Source organism: Acomys minous, assembly GCF_964271855.1.
Source record: "Acomys minous genome assembly, chromosome: 16".
NCBI lineage: Eukaryota > Metazoa > Chordata > Mammalia > Rodentia > Muridae > Acomys > Acomys minous.
In genome coordinates this window covers 59,086,439-59,103,619 of record NC_140498.1, presented here as the reverse complement: position 1 = coordinate 59,103,619, position 17,181 = coordinate 59,086,439, and the positions used below count along the sequence as shown (strand labels likewise).

Below are 17,181 nucleotides of genomic sequence, written 5' to 3'. Positions count from 1 at the left end.
TCAAGACGTCTTTGCCTGCTCTGAACTTGGGCACCCTGGGCCCAGCATTTGTCCTCTAACCTATACTTATAAAATGTTGTTAGTGCTTTTGCAAGGGGGACGCCAGCACAGTCTATGCTTTTAAAGTTTAAGTGACTGCACACTGTGAAGGCTGGATGCTTATCATAGCAGCACGCTCCATTACGTGTCCCTGAGGTCTCCACAGATATGAGCATCCCCAGTGGTGTCTTGGTCCCTCTTAGACTTGGTCTGGAACTCCTGCCAGGGGTGATGGGCTTCCTCTGCCGGCATCACTTTCAGCCAATGTTTATAATAAGCTCGAAAACCGTCGATCTTCTCCAAGTAGGTGTTTTTCCCTTTGTACTGTAACAGAAACACACAGGACTGTCAAAGTGAGTGATACACAGGGATAAAAGCTTCACTCTAAAACCCATCACTTTGTACAATGAACACAGAATACACTAAGAAATGTTCTTGGCCAATGCAAATCACTGTGCATCACCAAGTCACAGCAGCTGACCTCTCTTCGAGACTACAGTGGTCAGGCTAGATAAACAGACATTAGTCGCTGCTGTGAAGAGCCAAGTTCCAGGTTATTTCTGGGCAGACCAAACCACCCACTGTCTAACAGCTGTCTAGCCTCGAGAGCACTAGAGTGCTCCTAAGCTCCTAAACCCATGAAGGTCACCTCAGCCCCACAGCTAGAAATGAGGTGTTTCCCTCAACTCTCCCTCTGACCTATCACCTTGGACCATTGCGTCACCTCCTTGCAGGGAGAAGAGGGATGAAGAGTGAAACAGCTGGCAGGGGGCTGCCTAGGAAAAACAGGTGAAACAAACTTAAAAACACAAGAGTAAAAGTTACGTGAAGATTTAAGTGTGAGCCGGGCATGGTGGTACATGCCTTTGATCCCAGGCAGGCAGATCTCAAGTTTGAGGTGCACGATGCCGGTTTGGGGACAGCTAAGGCTACACAGAAACCTCTCTAGGAAATAAATAGGAGAGGGGTTAAGCACATTGAGGAAATGGCTTGGTGGTAATGGGCTTACCTAATCCCTGCGCTAGGGAGAGGAGACAGGAGGCAAGCCTAGCTCCAGGTCCAGTGAGAAGCCCTGTCTCAGAATGTAAGGTGGGGAGGTCTTCAGTTGCGCCCTCTAGGCACTGACGTGATGACAACGCCTACTAAGGTTTGTTTTTGCCCGAGACAGGGCTTCTCTGTGTTAGCCTTGGCCATCCTGGACTCACTTTGTAGACCACGCTGGCCTCGAACTCACAGCGATCCGCCTGCCTCTGCCTCCCAAGTGCTGGGATTAAAGGCATGCGCCACCACACCTGGTGGTTCGGCAGTTAAGAGCACTGGCTACTCTTTCAAGGACCTGGGTTCCATTCCATGTACCCATTAGATGGCAGAAAAATATCCATGACTCCAGTTCCAAGGGATCAGGTCTCCTTGGGCAGTGCACACACGTGGTGCACAGGCACGTAAGCAAAACACCCATACCCACTGAGAGGGGATGGTGTACACCCTTTAATCCTAGCCCTTGGGAAGCCGAGGCAGGCAGATCTCTGAATTTGTGGCCAGTGTGGTCTACAAAGTGAGTTCCAGGACAACCAAGGCTACACAGTGAAACCCTGTCTTAACAAACCAACCAAATCCACCCATACACATTAAAAAAAAAATGAGGTGGCCCTCAGATGCCTACTGGTTGGCATCTGAGCTCCATGTTGACCACACGGGAGCCATCCCTGAGCTGTCACCCATTCACTGTCTTCCCTCCCTGCCTGGCTTGTGTTCTAGGCCATGGTTGCCATTAATGCTCTAGAGCCCCACACCAAAGGCCAGAGCCTGATGTCCTCGAAGGAGCAACGTATCAGACTGTCGTTTTCAGCTGCCCACCCAATGAATGGGTGAAGACTGGGCACCCATCAATATGCAAGCATTGGGGAACTGGGTGAGCAAGGACAGTCTCCGTCGCTCTTAAGCCTAGGTGGCTCAGTGAAGACAACCGCATGAGAACACAGTGAACCATGGCATCACAAGACTATCTAGGGGGGAGGGAAGGCAGGGCTGAGGAGGGCTACTTAAAGCGGGCATGATGGTGCATACCTGTAATCCCAGCACTTGAGAGATGGAGCCAGGAGAACCATCGTTCATGGCCAGCCTGACTTCCTAAGACTACCTCAAAAACAAAAAGTGGGCTGACAGATGGCTTACTGATAAAAGAATACACTGCTCTTCCAGAGGCCCCGAATTCAGTTCCCAGCACCCACACAAGGCAGCTCACAGCCACCTGTAACAACAAAGGGACTCAATGTGGCTCAGGGCCTTGGGTTTCTCTTAAGGGACGTTGCTGGACAACATTCAGCAAGGAAGTGCATGTCAGGCCCCAAAGGCCAAAACCAGAGACAGCAGCAGCTAAGGCGACAGCACTGTAGAGCTTGGTGCACATACCCGGTCAAAGGTGGGAGGGTACTCAGCAGCAAACTCCAGCTGGCGGATGACCACCTCATTTACTGGGACTCTGCTCTGCCGCATGTCCTTGAGGATGTCGATGAGATAGGTGTAGTCCAGCTTCTTGAGGGCCGCGTTGATGAGGGTGCTGTAAATGTGGATATTAGGGGCCATCTGGGATTTCTAGAAACACAGACATCACACGGTCAGCAGGGTCATGGTCGCTGGTGGACAAAGAAGTCTGCTGTGTGACATCCACAGTCATGTCTGCTCCCCAGCCTAGGTGCCAGGAACAAGAAGAGCGGACCATACAGCAACAAGTGGTTTCCACACCCCACGAAAGCAAAGCAAGTATGCCCCATTCCCTCAGCCTGAAGAATTTGGGGAGAAAAAGTCTGCTGCTCAGGGCTCAGTAGACCGCAGGGAATGAGGTTACTAGCCGTAGTTTACTGGTTGACCATGTCATCAGCAGGCGGTGGTCAGCCTACAACAGCCAGCACGGGTTGGGTTAGAGAATGTGGGCCTGACTTGGTCCTTAGGAAGTGGCCATTGCTGGGGCTGGGTGAAGCCCACTCAGCAAGCACTCATGGGAGGGCCAGAAAGAGCCAGGGCTGTGAAAACTACCGCTTGCCCCAAGGGCTTCTGCCCCATCCCTCCTCTGAACATAACCCCCATCTCTTCAGGGTGTTCTGGCTCAGCCATTCACACCACTTTCAACTCTGTTGGAAACCCTGTTCTCTGGGCCAGTTTCTACAGTGGCCTCAGAGGCCGGTGGTTCCCAGAGAGGACAATGGCTATGCTACACTGAAGGGGTGCTGTTCTACTCTCCTGCTAGGCCTCATTTTTTCCCCAACTTTCTTCCTGACAATTCCCAGGGTTCTCCCAGAATGGTGGGTTGCCTACGTAGGCTTGGGCCTGGGCCCCTCACCTTCATGTCTGCAAGTAGCTGCATACCATCCCTGGGCTTGTGGCACCCAATGGCCAGGTTGCAGAAAGTCCGCAGATTGGGGACAATTCCCTTCTTTGCCAGGATCGGCAACAGCGCCTGTAGGACAGACATGCAACTGTTACCTGTAACCCACAAGCCCTGGCCAATGTCCTGGTGAATCCCTTTGCTGGATGCTAGGGACCCAGGGACACAACTCTGCTCAGCAGCCTCTTCGTCCGCTGAGGGTGCGGCACTCCTCGCCTCAGCTCGGCACTCAAGATCCCATGCCCTCTGCCACAAGTGCCCTTCCTTCCTTCTGTCTTATGCTCTTGGCTGCCTGTCCCCGCACTGGGCCAAGGAAGCTGAAGCTCCTGATGCAAGGCAGGAAGTGGCACTGACCAGGATGTGGAACCCCTGGCCTGGTATGAGAAAGAGGGTATCTTTCAGCCTGGGTAGGGCTCTGGGGAAGGACTCTGCCAGCTTAGCTTTTCCAGAGGAATGTGTGCTCTGCACTGTGGCCATTTCTCTGTCACCTTTGACCCTCACAGATGCAGAGGGCAATGCTTCTGTGAAAGCAAGCACCACATACAAAGTGATTGTGAAGGCAGGGCGTGATGGCGCACACCTTTAATCTCAGCCCTCAGAGGCAGAGGCAGGCAGATCTCTGTGAGTTCAAGACCAGCCTGGTCTATGGGCCCAGTTCCAGGACAGGCAAGGCTACATAGTGAGATCCTGCCTGAAAAAATACCAAATAACAGAACAAAACAAAGCCCACCTCATTGTATAGGTGGACAAACCTGTGTCTGGAGCCTGGCTCTTGTCTCTGCAAGATGGGTAAAACCACGTAACCAGGCAGGTCTGACCTGGTCTGACCAGGAAGGCAGCAGAGACCTGAAGCTGATGATGGCACTGAGTGAAATGCAGGATCAGGAACACAGACGGCAAGACCAGACATTCTGGAAACATATTTGGGTACCTCGAGGGAAATCTTTCTTTTGTGGGGGTTGAGTATGGGGGTGCAGAGCTAGGGTCTTACTACACAGCCTCGGCTGGTCTGGAGTTCACTATGTAAACAGGCTGGCCTAAACCTTGGAGATCTGCCTACTTCTACCTCCCAAGTGCACTACGATATCCAGCACCCCCACCTCCCTTTTTTTTCCATAACCTTCCTCCCTCCCCCCCTTTTAAAGGTCTCAGGCTGGCACTGAATTCTCAGTTTAGCTATGCTGGATGTTTTATGTCAACTGGACACAAGGTAAAGTTATTTGAAAGGGAGGAATCTCAGTTGAGAAAATTCTTCCTAAGATGGGGCTGTGGGGCATTCTCCTAATTAGTGACTGAAGGGGGAGGGCCCAGTCCACTGTGGGTGGGGCCCCCCTGGGCTGGTGTTCCTGGGTTCTATAACAACATGGACTGAGCAAGTCATCGTGAGTACGCAGCACCCACCATGGCCTCTGCATCAGCTCCTGCCTCGAGGTTCCTGCTCTGCTTGAGTTCCTGTCCTGACTTCCATACTATGAATGTGGAGGTGTGAGCCAAATAAAACCTCCTCAGGTTGCTTTTGGTCATGGTGTTTCATCATAGCAACAGTCACTCAATCTAAGGCAGTGTGCCCCAGGATGACCTTAAATTCTCCAGCCTCCATCCAGCCTCTGGTCCTCAACTCCTGGGACTATAGGTGGGCATCACCAATACCAGTGTATGCAGTGCTAGGAGAGGATCTCAGAACCATACAGAAAGTAGACAAGCACGCCACCCACCGAGCTACCCTCGGCCCACATAGTGACTTTTTTTTTTTAATGTGTACAGATGTTCTGCCTGCATTTATGTCTATATAGCACTTGAATGCTTAGCACCCATGGAGATGAGAAGAGGGTTTGAGATCCACTGAAATTGGAGTTAAAGATGGTTGTCAGATGCCATATAGGTGCTAAGACAGCCAGTGTTCTTAACCACGGAGGCACCTCTCCAGCCCCCCATCCATGGCGACTCTAAGATACTGAACAACTCTACAGCTCTATTCCTGAGACACCTGCCCCTCTTATGTATCCCTCCTCGGTACAGTGACAGGGTCGGCGTCAACAGCCCCTTACCTTAGCTCCCTCTAGGTCTCCCAGCTTGCTCTTCTTCCTTATCAGCGTGTTGAAGAAGGTCACGTCGGCCTCCACCTCATGCCTGTCCAGGATGGACAGCAGCGAGGACTCTGTGGGGCTCCCAGGCTCCACCAGCTCAGCCAGCAGAGTCAGGGTTTTGATGTCTGGCTGGAGCCCGTGCTCTGCCATCTTGCCCAAGAAGCCCTCCAGGCCCCCCATCAAGGCCAGCCTGTCAGCAGGGGTGGCCACTGTCCCAAAGCAGACTACAGTCGGGGGCAGAGTCCCAAGACTCAGGAGATTGACTTCCAGTTCCAAGTGGGGAGGCCTCAGGGGCAGCGGGGTGAGGACAGCTATGCTGCCAGGCTCTGCCTTGGTTTCTACCTCAGGTTGGGTCCTGCTTGTTACCGCAGCCTCAGGGAAGGCTGGAGATCCCTCAGGTTTCTGAGAAGGTTCTAGAAGCAGCTGCCTCTCCAGTGCCTCCACACACCCAAGTGACACCACACTCAGGCCTGTCTTGGCCTGGACTTTCCTTCCTGTCTGATGCCTGCCTGCTGGGTGCTGGAGGAGGACGGTTTCTTCCTGGGGCCTCAGGAGCAGCCTGGAGGCAACCTCTGGGTCCCCCAGACCACAGTCTCGAGCTGCCCCCAACAGGAGGTTGTAGCCATGAATACTTGGTTTGATGCCCAGGCTCAGCATCTGCCGCCACACCTGCAGGAGAAACAAATGTTAGCTACATGTTCCTAGTCACATTCTGTCACATATATGTCTCTTCAACCGCTTTGAAGCTGCCCTACAGTCCCGGGCAGGAGGATCAAGATTAGCCTGAGCAACGCAATGAGACATCTAACAGGGGTTGGGGGCTGGGCACTGGCAAGGTCCCGGTCACCAAACCTGATGACTGAGTTCAACCCCTAGAATCTACATGGTAAAAGGGGAGAAGCACCTGGCAAGTTGTCTTCTGCCCTCTACGTGTGTGCTATGGAACACAAGCGCCACCGCCCACGCCCCCCCAATAAATATATATACATGTAAATATGAATAAATAATTATTTTCATATATATATATATATAAAAGAAAAACCAGAAAGTGTCCAGCCTAAGGCCAGGCCTGGCAGCACACCCCTTTAAATGGTTGTGAGACAGACAGCACGGGGGTGCACTGGGGACTGGACCCAGGTCTTCTACAAGAGCAGCCAGGGCTCTTGACTGCTGAGCAATCTCTCCAGGCCCCTGCGGTTTGGTTTGGTTTTTTGAGACAGGTTCTCATTATCAGGCTGGCCTCAAACTCCCCCCGCCTCACAGGAGCTGGGGTTAAAGGCGCGTGCTAACTCACCTGAACCTACTTCGGGCCAGGGAACCATCAGACACCCTACTTTATCAGGCAGGGACTGATGCCTACCAGGGCAAGGTTTTCAGGAAAGCAAGGGTCTTGGTAGCCTTTTCTAAGGAATGGTTAGCACACCATCCTGTTGGAATAAAATGTGGTGACTGGGATTCACACACTGGAGTCAGAAAACCCTGGCTTTTGGTTGAAATAAGGTCTTAAACTAGAACTCTTAATGCAGACCAGGCTAGTGTGAAACTCACAGAGATATGCTGGGCCAGTTAATTAACTTTAAGTCACTGCTCTCTTTCTATTTTGGGGTGTGTGTGTGTGTGTTGTTGTTGTATATAAGTTTGTCTATTGTACATGAGCAGTGGCCAGAAGCAACCATCAGGTATCCTGTTGTGTCACTCTCTACCTTACTTACCTGTGATTGGGTCTCACGCTGAGGCTGGAGGTCGGCCAGCAGCCAGCAAGACCCAGCAATCCTCATGTCACTGCTGTCCAGAGAGCTAGTGTTACAGGTCTTGGGACCATGTCTATTTTTTCGCATGACTTCTGGGGACTTGAACTTAGGCCCTCACATGTTTACATAGCAAGCGCTCTTACCTAATGAGCCATCTCGCTGGCACAGCTCTTAGCTGCTGTGGGACCTCAGGTATGTCTGTGATCCTGTTCCTTCACCTGCAGAGAGAGGCTGACAGTGCCTTGAAGAAACAGCTCAAGAGCTATGGAACACAGACAGCTTTTCCTATATTTTCTTTTCTTTTGTTTGTTTGTTTGTTTGTTTTTTGAGACAGGGTCTCTCTGTGTAGCCCTGGCTGTCCTGGATTTGCTCTGTAGACCAGGCTGGCCTTGAACTCACAGCGATCTGCCTGCGTCTGCCTCCCGAGTGCTGGGATTTGAGATTAAAGACATGCACCACCACGCCCAGCTCAATCTATATTTTCTTCATATCATGTTACTGCTTCCAAACTCTTTGCAGAGGGGACACAGCCTCATGGTCTTGGGTTGTCATTCTACAAAGTGGCCAGGAAGCTTCCTGAAATGCGTCTCTGGGCACAGGGCATCTAGACAGGGCTGCTGTCAAACTGTGGGGAACACATTAGATAGCACAAAACCACCCATGGCAGCAATGCCGACATGCACTGCTCGCCCCCCCCCCCCCCATGATGAGGAGTACAGTCAGGACCGCAGGAAGAAGTGCTGTCTCAACCCCCGCCCCCAAGAGAAGTGTATGTCTCACTTTGGGTTGCACCTGCAGAGATGCCAAGTAGAGAAGGAGGCTGAGGGATGAGGCGGACGACAGTGAGGCTCTGAGCCGCGCCTTCACTACCGAGGCAGCATCTCCACAAGCCCCCTTTTCGTGTTTACAAAATGGAGGACGAAGGTGGCGACATATAACGACACCTGGCACAATGGGCTGACGAGAAGGCTCAGAACTAGAGGGCGTATTGCTCTTCTAGAGGACCTGAGTACGGTTCCCAGCAGCTCCTCCAAGTGCCTCACAACATGCTCTAACTCCAGCTCTGGGAGACCTTCTCTGCACACATACGGATAATTTAGCAAAACAAAAACCAAACAGAACTAGCCCTGGCACCAGGCAGGGCACAAAGGCAAGACTGACCTGCACGGCTTGCCGGAACCCTGCCTTCTTGTCCTGGATGCAGCCCATGAGCAGGAAGCAGAAGGTCTCCTCTGTGACTGCATGCCCCTTGTGGATGATTTCCTGTGTGAGAGAAGAAGGCAGACCCTATGCAAGGCCCAGTCTAAGCTGGTTCAGTGCCAGGTCCAAGCATCTCCAGGGAACAGGCACCTGGGTGCAGTCTGAGACCAGTTAGAACCAGTTCCTAAGTGAAGCACCTGACTGCACTTACTTACCCCCCACGCTACCTCCTGGCCTGTCCTCTCAGCTCTGCCAAGCTAAGCCTAGCACCCACTCTACTTGAGGCCCTGGAATCCCGGGACTGGCTTCGTGACCCAGCAGCAGCAGCAGCAGCAGCAGCAGCAGCTGTGGGCATGGGTGAGGACAAGGCCCTGGGCTTTTCAGCCTCAGTGTTTGTTGTTTTAATTTAATACTTTACAGGCGGATACCAGCCCCCTCCCTCCCGTACCCTCCTTCTCAGAGAAGCAGAGGCCCCCAGGAGATAACAACCCACCCTGGCACCTCAAGTCGCTGCAGGACTAAGCACATCCTTTCCCACTGGGGCCTAACAAGGCAAAGGCAGCCTGGCTAGGGGAAGGGATCGGTGGCAGGCGACAGAGTAGGAGACAGGCCCTCCTCAGCCTCAGTTTTTTCGTCTGTGCAAGGATGACTGAACAATCTTTCAATTGTGTACAGGGCCAGCACAGTCCTACCAGCCTCTTCAGTGTCAAGCTGGAAAAGCCACTCCTACCTCTCAGACCCTCCTGCCCTTCTCAGCTCGGGGACTCCGTCAGCACCACCACCCTCCACCCTCTTGCTCTCCTGCCTACAGCCTCGCCCTGTCTGACTGAGGCCACAGGAAAGCCCTATCGGATTTGTGTGCAAACCCCAGCATAAACGCATGGGTTGTCTCGTCTTTCCTGAACACGGCAAGTGAGCGGAGACAGGCATTCTCCCTCACACGCACTTGTCCCACAGGACTGGGGCTGCCTTGGAAGAACAGGAAAGAAAGGGAGTCCCCCACCTTGAAGACATCAAGGCACATCCTGAGGTCTGCACACTTGGCGGCCACCTTCAGCAGGGCGTGGTATGTTTTCAGGTTGAGCTGGAAGTTTTTGGCCTGGAGCTGCTGTCGGAGCTTCAGCGCACTCTGCAGGGCGGAGTCCTTCCAGGGAGACTCCGCACAGACATTGAACAGAGCTGTGTACGTGGCATCCGAGGGCTCCAGGTCTCTCTTCTTCATCTGTTGAGATGGGAGAAAACCGAAGGTGGTTCTAGGAGGATCTAGATAAAGACCAGCAGCCTCTTTGAAGGACCCAAGAGAGGTCGGCTACCACATTAAACTAGTGAGGAGCGAAGCTTTACCCAAGGGGCACCTCATAAACAGTATCCAAACTCCTGGCTCCACCAGAGGGCTATGAAAAATAGAGCCACACTCCCAGAAATGCCAATGGAAAACCATCCTCCTGGGGGCCCTCGGAAGAATATTCTAGAGCTGGCATACACGCATCAGGTGCTGCCAATGGCCCTATCCTGCAGCCTGACCAGCTCACCCTGACTGTCCAAGGGGTGCGCAGAATGGGTCTGCTCTGGGAAAAGGGACCAGTGCTTACAAAACAGAAGCGCAGGTTCGCCCTTTGCTCTGGCAATAGTCTGTGAGAAATGTGGAAGTGTACCAAGTATGAGGACCATGGTTAGCAAGAGGCTGTGCTGCGGTAAGGGCTCTTTAAGTTCCGGTCCCAGGAAAAGATGGGTTGTCTCTTATTTGGGTTCACAGTTGTGCCAGGTAAGGCTCTTTATTGGCTCGTGAAGGGAATAGAAGCAGGATGTGTGTGTGAGCACACTGTGTGTGTGGGGGGGTCTGTGGTGAGGAACACAGACGAACTGAGCATGGCAGCAGAGACAGAGGGAGGCAGGCCAAGCACATGAAGCAAGCATGTCTCCGTCACCTCACTTAATGCAACACTTGGACTCAGTGTCATTGGCCCCGTTATGTGACTGTATGCTCAGGACCTGCACCCAGCGTGCGCTTCAGAGCCTTGGCCACACTCACATCACTGAAGAGCCGGAAGGCCTTCCTCAGGTAGCCCACGCGCCCGCAGCCCCCGATCAGCACCGTGTAGTTGCACTCCAGAGGCTGCAAGCGCTCTTCCTTCAGCATCTGCCTCTCAAACAGATCCAGGGCCTCAGCCAGCTAGGGAGACAGGAAACAGGAGATGGGGCTCAGCATGGCTCCTGAGACTTTTGGCAAGCCAGGAGAGTAGGGCGCTCCTAGGCTACACAGCATGTTTCAGAACAGCCTGAGACTCATAAAACATTGTCCTCAAAACCAACAACCATCCCCCCCCCCCAAAAAAAGGTGCGTAGACGAGGGACCCTTCTGACATGCTACAAGGCAACAGATTCTTCCCTCCCTCAATTATGCCCAAGGCCGGCTTTGGCCACCTCTGCAGCATCCCTGTCCCCTCTGGATCTGCTCTTACTCCTTCTGCTTTGGCTTTGGTCGTGTTGTCCTGCACGTGACCGCACCCAACGCCTGCACATGCTTAGGAAACAGCTCACTACCAAGCTGAATTCCTAGCCCCAATTTCCTTTAATTTATACAGTGCTCTGCCTGCACGCACACCTGCAGGCCAGAAGAGGGCACCAGATCTCATTATAGATGGTTGTGAGCCACCATGTGGTTGCTGGGAATTAAACTCAGGACCTTTGGAAGGGCAGACTGTTCATCCCTCCAGCCCCAATTTTCTTTCTTTCTTTTTCTTTTCTTTCTTTTTTTTTTCAGACAGGGTATCACTATGTAGACCAGACTGGCCTAAAATTCAGAGATCGGTGCTAGATTAAAGGTGCATGCCACCATGCCCAGCTCTCACTCCTTTTTATTATTTATTTTTTTTTTAAAGATTTATTTATTCATTATTATGTATACAGTGCTCTGTCTGCATGTATACTGATAGGCCAGAAGAGGGCATCAGATCACATTATAGATGGCTGTGAGCCACCATGTGGTTGCTGGGAATTGAACTCAGGACCTCTGGAAGAGCAGGCAGCGCTCTTAACCACTGAGCCATCTCTCCAGCCCATATTTTTATTTATTTATTTGGTTTTTCAATACAGGATTTCTCTGTGTATCCTTGGCTGTCCTGGACTTGCTTTGTAGACCAGGCTGGCCTCGAACTCACAGTGAACCACCTGCCTCTGTCTTCCAAGTGCTGAGATTAAAGGCGTGTGCCAACACACCCAGCTCACTCCTTTTTCTTTTCTGTTCATTCAAATAATAGCTACTAAGTCCTCCCATGAGCCAGGCAAGGTCTATTCACCTGGGGAGCGAGAATACAGAAGGAACCTTGCTCACGAAGGTACTATTCTGACTGGAAAAGACACAGAAAAAGTGCCAGGCGTGGTAGTGCACACTTTTAATCCTAGTGCTCGGGAGGCAGAGGCAGGTGGATCTCTGTGATTTCGAGGCCAGCCTGGTCTACAAAGTGAGTCTAGAACAGCCGGGGCTATACAAAGAAGCTCTGTCTCAAAAAACAAGAGAGAGAGAGGGAGAAAGAGAGAGAGACAGAGACAGAGACACAGAGAGAGAAAAACTAGACATGACAATTTGTGCCTGCAATCCTAGCACATGGAAAGAGGCAGGAGGACCTGAAATTTGGGTCCAACCTAGGCTACATAGCAAGCTTGAGACTAACCTAGGCTACGGAATAAACCAGTCTCAGAAGAGCCAAAATAAAATGGTGGTGGTGGGACAAGATGGCTCAGTGAATAATGGTGCTTGCCAGCAAGCCTAACAACTGGAAGGGGTCTCTGGAGTTCCCCCAGCAGGAGAGAAAGGATCCCCAAGACTGTCCTTTGTCTTTCTTGTGCGCACACAAACACTGACAGTCACACGCTAAAATAAATGCAATTAGAGGGGGCAGGGCTTGGACGTAACATACTTGATAAAGGATTTATCTAGCATGCATGAAACTCAACCCCCAGTACCACATAAGGCAGGTGTGGCGGCAAACACATGCACTCCCAGCACTTGGGAGATGACAGTAGCGGGGTCAGAAGTTCAGGGGTATCCTTCACAGGCAGCCTAGGGTACATGAGACTCTACCCAGGAAACAAAATAAGGGCTGGAGGGATGGCACCAATTAAGAGCACAGAAGCTGGCAAGGGTCCCCAGTTCTATTCCCAGCACCCCGGTCAGGTTGCTCAGAACCACCGGTACCTCAGCTTTAGGGACTCCACTGCTGTGACAGTGATGGGTGCACATAGATACATATGCATGCACTCACATACACAAGGCAAGTTAAAGTTTATAGCACACACCTTTAATCCCAGCACTCGGGAGGCAAAGACAGGAGGATCTCAGAGTTTGAGGCCAATGTAGTCTACAGAGTGAGTTTTAGGACAGCCAGGGATATATACAGAGAAACTCTGTCTCAAAAAAAGAAGAAAAAAAAAGAAAGAAAAAAAAAGATAAAAAAAAATGGTTAAGAGCACTGTCTGCTCTTCCAAAGGATCCAGGTTCAATTCCCAGCACCCCACAGTAGCTCACAACTATCTGTAACTCCAGTTCCAGACGATCTGACACACTCACACCAATGCATGTAAACTAAAATTAAATAAATAGACAAAAAAAATTAAGAAAAAGAAAAAACAAACAAAAAAGTTTATAAAGTACTTTAAAAATAACAAATAAATCTGGTATGTTGGCTCAGGGTATGCCTTTAACCCAGCAGAGGCAGGTGGATCTCTCAGTTGAAGGCCAGCCTGGCCTGTATGGTGAGTTCTAGGACAGCCACAAATACAAAGAAACAAAGAGAGACACTGGGCCAGGTGTGGTGGCGCACGCCTTTAATCCAAGCACTCCGGAGGCAGAGGCAGGCAGATTGATGTGAGTTCGAGGCCAGCCTGGTCTACAAAGTGAGTCCAGGACAGCCAAGGCTACACAGAGAAATCCTGTCTCAAAACAAAACAAAAACAACAAAAAACAGAAAACAAAACAGAGACTCTATATCAAAATAAACCAAACAAATTAAATAAGCCAGATATGCTACCAGGCATCTATAAATCCCAGTACCTGTGAGGCAGAGGCCTCTCTGAGCTCCAGGCCAGCCTCGTCTACATACTGAGTACCAGCCAAGCAGGCCTACACAGCAAGACTGCCTTGAAAGAATGGTGGGACCTTGAAAATTAGCTGGTGCTGGCAAGAGCTTACAGGTGAAGTTGTTAAGAGAATAAATCATGACCCAAGGAAACGTGATATGGATGAAACCACTAATGGGATTGCCGTATATTGAGTAAAAGACAGCTAAGAGGATGCGGGGCGTGGTGGTGCACGCACTTGGAAGGCAGAGGCACGTGGATCACTGTGAGTTCGAGGCCAGCCTGGTCTACAAAGTGAGTTCCAGGACAGCCAAGGCTACACACAGACCTTGTCACGAAAAACCAATAAACAAACAAACAAACAAACAAAAAACCAAACCAACCAAACAAAAAGGAATAGCTAGTGGGCTAGCAATACGGTTGGGCAAGCAAGCTTAGTCACCAGAGTTTGATCCCTGGGCCACACGCAAAGGTGCAAAGGAAGAGAAAGCTCTGTAAGCTGTCCTCTGGCTTCTACAGGCACGTCCACAGCACGCACAGTCACACGTGCAATAACAGAGCCAAGGACTGAGCACCGAAGGCCCGTGGCTTCGACAACTGGAAAGGCTGCACTGCCCCGCATAGATTTCGCCAACCCGGCAGAAAGGGAGCCCCCAAGGTTCTCAGACCTTCCTTTCCTTGATGAGTCGTTTGCACTGAAGGAAGTACCAGTATGGCGTGTTCCTCCTGCCCTGCCACACTTTGGGCTCCAACTCTTCCTCCTCAGCAGCTTGCTCCTTGAGCTTCAAGTTGTGCAGCTGGGGTGTTGACTTGTGGAAGAGTCTCCGGGAAGAGTACTTGTCAGAGAGGGTCCCAAAGCTCTCTTCTTCCTCGTCCTCCTGAGGGGCCACCGTGCCGGGCTGACTGGAATCGGAGCAGACCGTGCTCATTTTCTTCTGGCCCAGGGGCAGGTAGGAGAAAGAACTGCCCAAGGCCACTGATGGCTGCCAACCTGGCCACATCTCCCTCAGCCCCCGTAATCTCTCCCTGCGTCCTATCCATCTGGTGGATCCACGAAGGACAGACAGTCCTATGGGGTGGGGGCCAGCAAAGAGCCGGGAAAGTCTTATGAGATCCATCACGGGCCTTCCTGTGCCACCACCACCTGAAATAGAGAAAAATAAGGAAATCGCCATCACCCTCCTGTGTGAAAGTCAGAAGAGAGAAGTGTGGTTCCGAGGGCGGGGCTGTGGGAGAGGGGCCATCCTTTAAAATCTCAGCATCGTGGTTAGAAAAGAATAGAAAAGCCAAGGTCCTCCTCAGCTACAGAGCAACTCCAAGATCTGCCTGGATTCATGAGATGGTCTCAAAATTAAAGTAAATAAAGAAAAAAGCAACACTGGTGGAGCACGCCTTTAATCCCAGCACTAGGGAGACAGAGGCTGGGGGGCCTTCTATGAGTTCAAGGTCAGCATGGTCTACAAAGTGAACGTCAAGCTAGTCAGGGCTCCCGATAGAGATCACCTGATCTCAACAACAACTGCATCCATAAAAGGGGCTGAGAGTGTCTCAGGAGACAAAGCTGCCAAGCTTGATGACCTGAGTTTGAGCCCTAAACCTACTTGGTAGAACTTGTGGTGCGGGGCTGGAGAGATGGCTCAGCGGTTAAGAGCACTGACTGCTCTTCCAGAGGTCATGAGTTCAATTCCCAGCAACCACATGATGGCTCACAACCATTTATAAAGTGATCTGATGTGCACTATATACATAATAAATAAATAAAATAAATCTTAAACTTGTGGTGCATGCAAGCTGTTCCCTGTCCTGCAGGGCCTGCACGTCGTGGGTGCTGGGGAAAGGGGAACGCGCACACATAAATCAGCGTGTTCCCATGGAAGTCAACTGGGAGCCTGGGCTACAAATAAGACCCAAGCTATATGAGACAATGTCTCAAAACAAAGAGGAAAGCCTTAGTCAGGCCTAAAATTCCTGATACTCAGCAGCCTGCAAGTCCACCGAGAGGGAGGTGAGGAGGAATCAGGGCACGTTGGCTCTGTGACAGAACACTTATCTAGCAAGGCAGACGTTCCCAGCACTCAGAGGACACGACAGCCAGATCTAAGTTGGAAACCAGCCTGGTCCACACAGTGTGAGTTCCAGACCAGCCAGGGCTACACAACAGAGACACTGTCTCAAACAAACCGAAACCCAGAAAACTGTATACATGCTTACCTGTATTTTTCCTTTTTTAGTACTGGAGGTTGAATTTAGAGCTCCACCACGGAGCTGTATCTCTGGCTCCTCATCCTTTTTGAAACAGGCAGCCATTAGGTAGCCTTGGTTAGCCTCAAACTCATCTTACTATCCTGCCTCAGCCTCTCCTGTGCTAGGATTACAAGCAAGCTCCACTATGTCTGGTTTTTTTGTTTTGTTTTGTTTTGTTTTAAAGCAGATGGTAGTGGTGTTCAAATCCAGGGACTTTGTAAATTCTCACTGAGCTACATTCTCCTGTCCTAGTATTCCATTTTTATTAGGCTGTGCTGAGCTAGAGAGTTCCCTCTTATTTTGAACCCTTCAATTAAAAAAAAAATACCAGGTCAGCCGGGGGTGGGGGCGTGGGGATGGAGGTGGGACACGCCTTTAACCCCAGCACTCGGAGGCAGAGGCAGGTGGATCGCTGTGAGTTCGAGGACAGCCTGGTCTACAAAGTTAGTCCAGGACAGCCAAGGCTACATAGAGAAACCTTGTCTCGAAAAACCAAAACCAAACAAACAAACAAAAAACAAAAACAAAAAAACAGCTCAAATGGGTAAGAAGATACTTTAAAGCCTAGCTCTATTATTATTTTGACTTCGCAGGGCAGTGGTGGCGAAAGCCTTTAATCCCAGCACATGGGAGGCAGAGGCAGGTGGATCACTGTGAGTTCGAGGCCAGCCTGGTCTACAAAGTGAGTCCAGGACAGCCAAGGCTACACAGAGAAACCCTGTCTCAAAAAACCAAAAAAAAAAAGAGGTTTGACTAGCTCTCCAGGGTCTCATGCAAGTGCAGGTTGGCTGTGAATTTCTGATCCTCCTGCCTCCACTTACCACTTACTGGGATTACGATTTATGCACCAACACTCCCGGTTTATGTGGTGCTGGCGTTGGGACCCAGGGCTTGGTTCATGCTAGACAAGCCCTTCACCAACTCAGCCTCACTTCCACTCCCCTTAGGCGAGTTTTAAACTTCTGAAGTTGAGATACTTACAAGCTGTCCGCCCTGAGACTCTCGGGCCGCCTCCTCCCTGCTCTCACCAGGACTTCAGTTTTCTCACGTGGTGCCTCGGGGCTGGACAAGATCCTTCGGGTCCAATTTCAGCCCGGCTCCCGGGATTCCAACGAGGGTTGAGCCTTAAACTCACTCCGAGCGTCCCACGCAGCGAGACCCTAGCGAGGCGCGCTCAGAGTCAACAGGCTACCGCTCCCAGTGGCCCATCTTGCCTTCACTACGCGAGGCGAGGGTCTCGCGCAGGCGCACTTACGTCGCCTTCCGAGGACTGACTCAAAAAAGCCACCCGTTCGGCCAGCGGCTAGCCAGGCCTGAAGGAGTCCGCACTCGATTGGCTGAGTCTGGATAGGAGGAGGGGAAAAAAGGACCGGCGCGGGCTCCAGTGCTCCCGGCA

The 17,181-nt window shown here is 51.3% G+C and overlaps 1 protein-coding gene across 1 annotated transcript; it reads right to left on the bottom strand.

Annotated features, from left to right (window-relative positions):
• Positions 1–40: 40 nt before the first annotated feature.
• Positions 41–17,024, bottom strand: LOC311585994 (pentatricopeptide repeat-containing protein 1, mitochondrial-like). Its single transcript, XM_084761746.1, has 9 exons — positions 16,767–17,024; positions 14,210–14,685; positions 10,495–10,635; positions 9,466–9,684; positions 8,424–8,525; positions 5,473–6,180; positions 3,380–3,496; positions 2,452–2,634; positions 41–363 (listed from the first exon to the last, which is right to left on the bottom strand). Exons 2-9 carry the CDS (start codon positions 14,657–14,659, stop codon positions 181–183), a joined length of 2,103 nt encoding a protein of 700 aa, XP_084617872.1. The 5' UTR covers positions 14,660–14,685; positions 16,767–17,024; the 3' UTR covers positions 41–180.
• Positions 17,025–17,181: the final 157 nt, after the last annotated feature.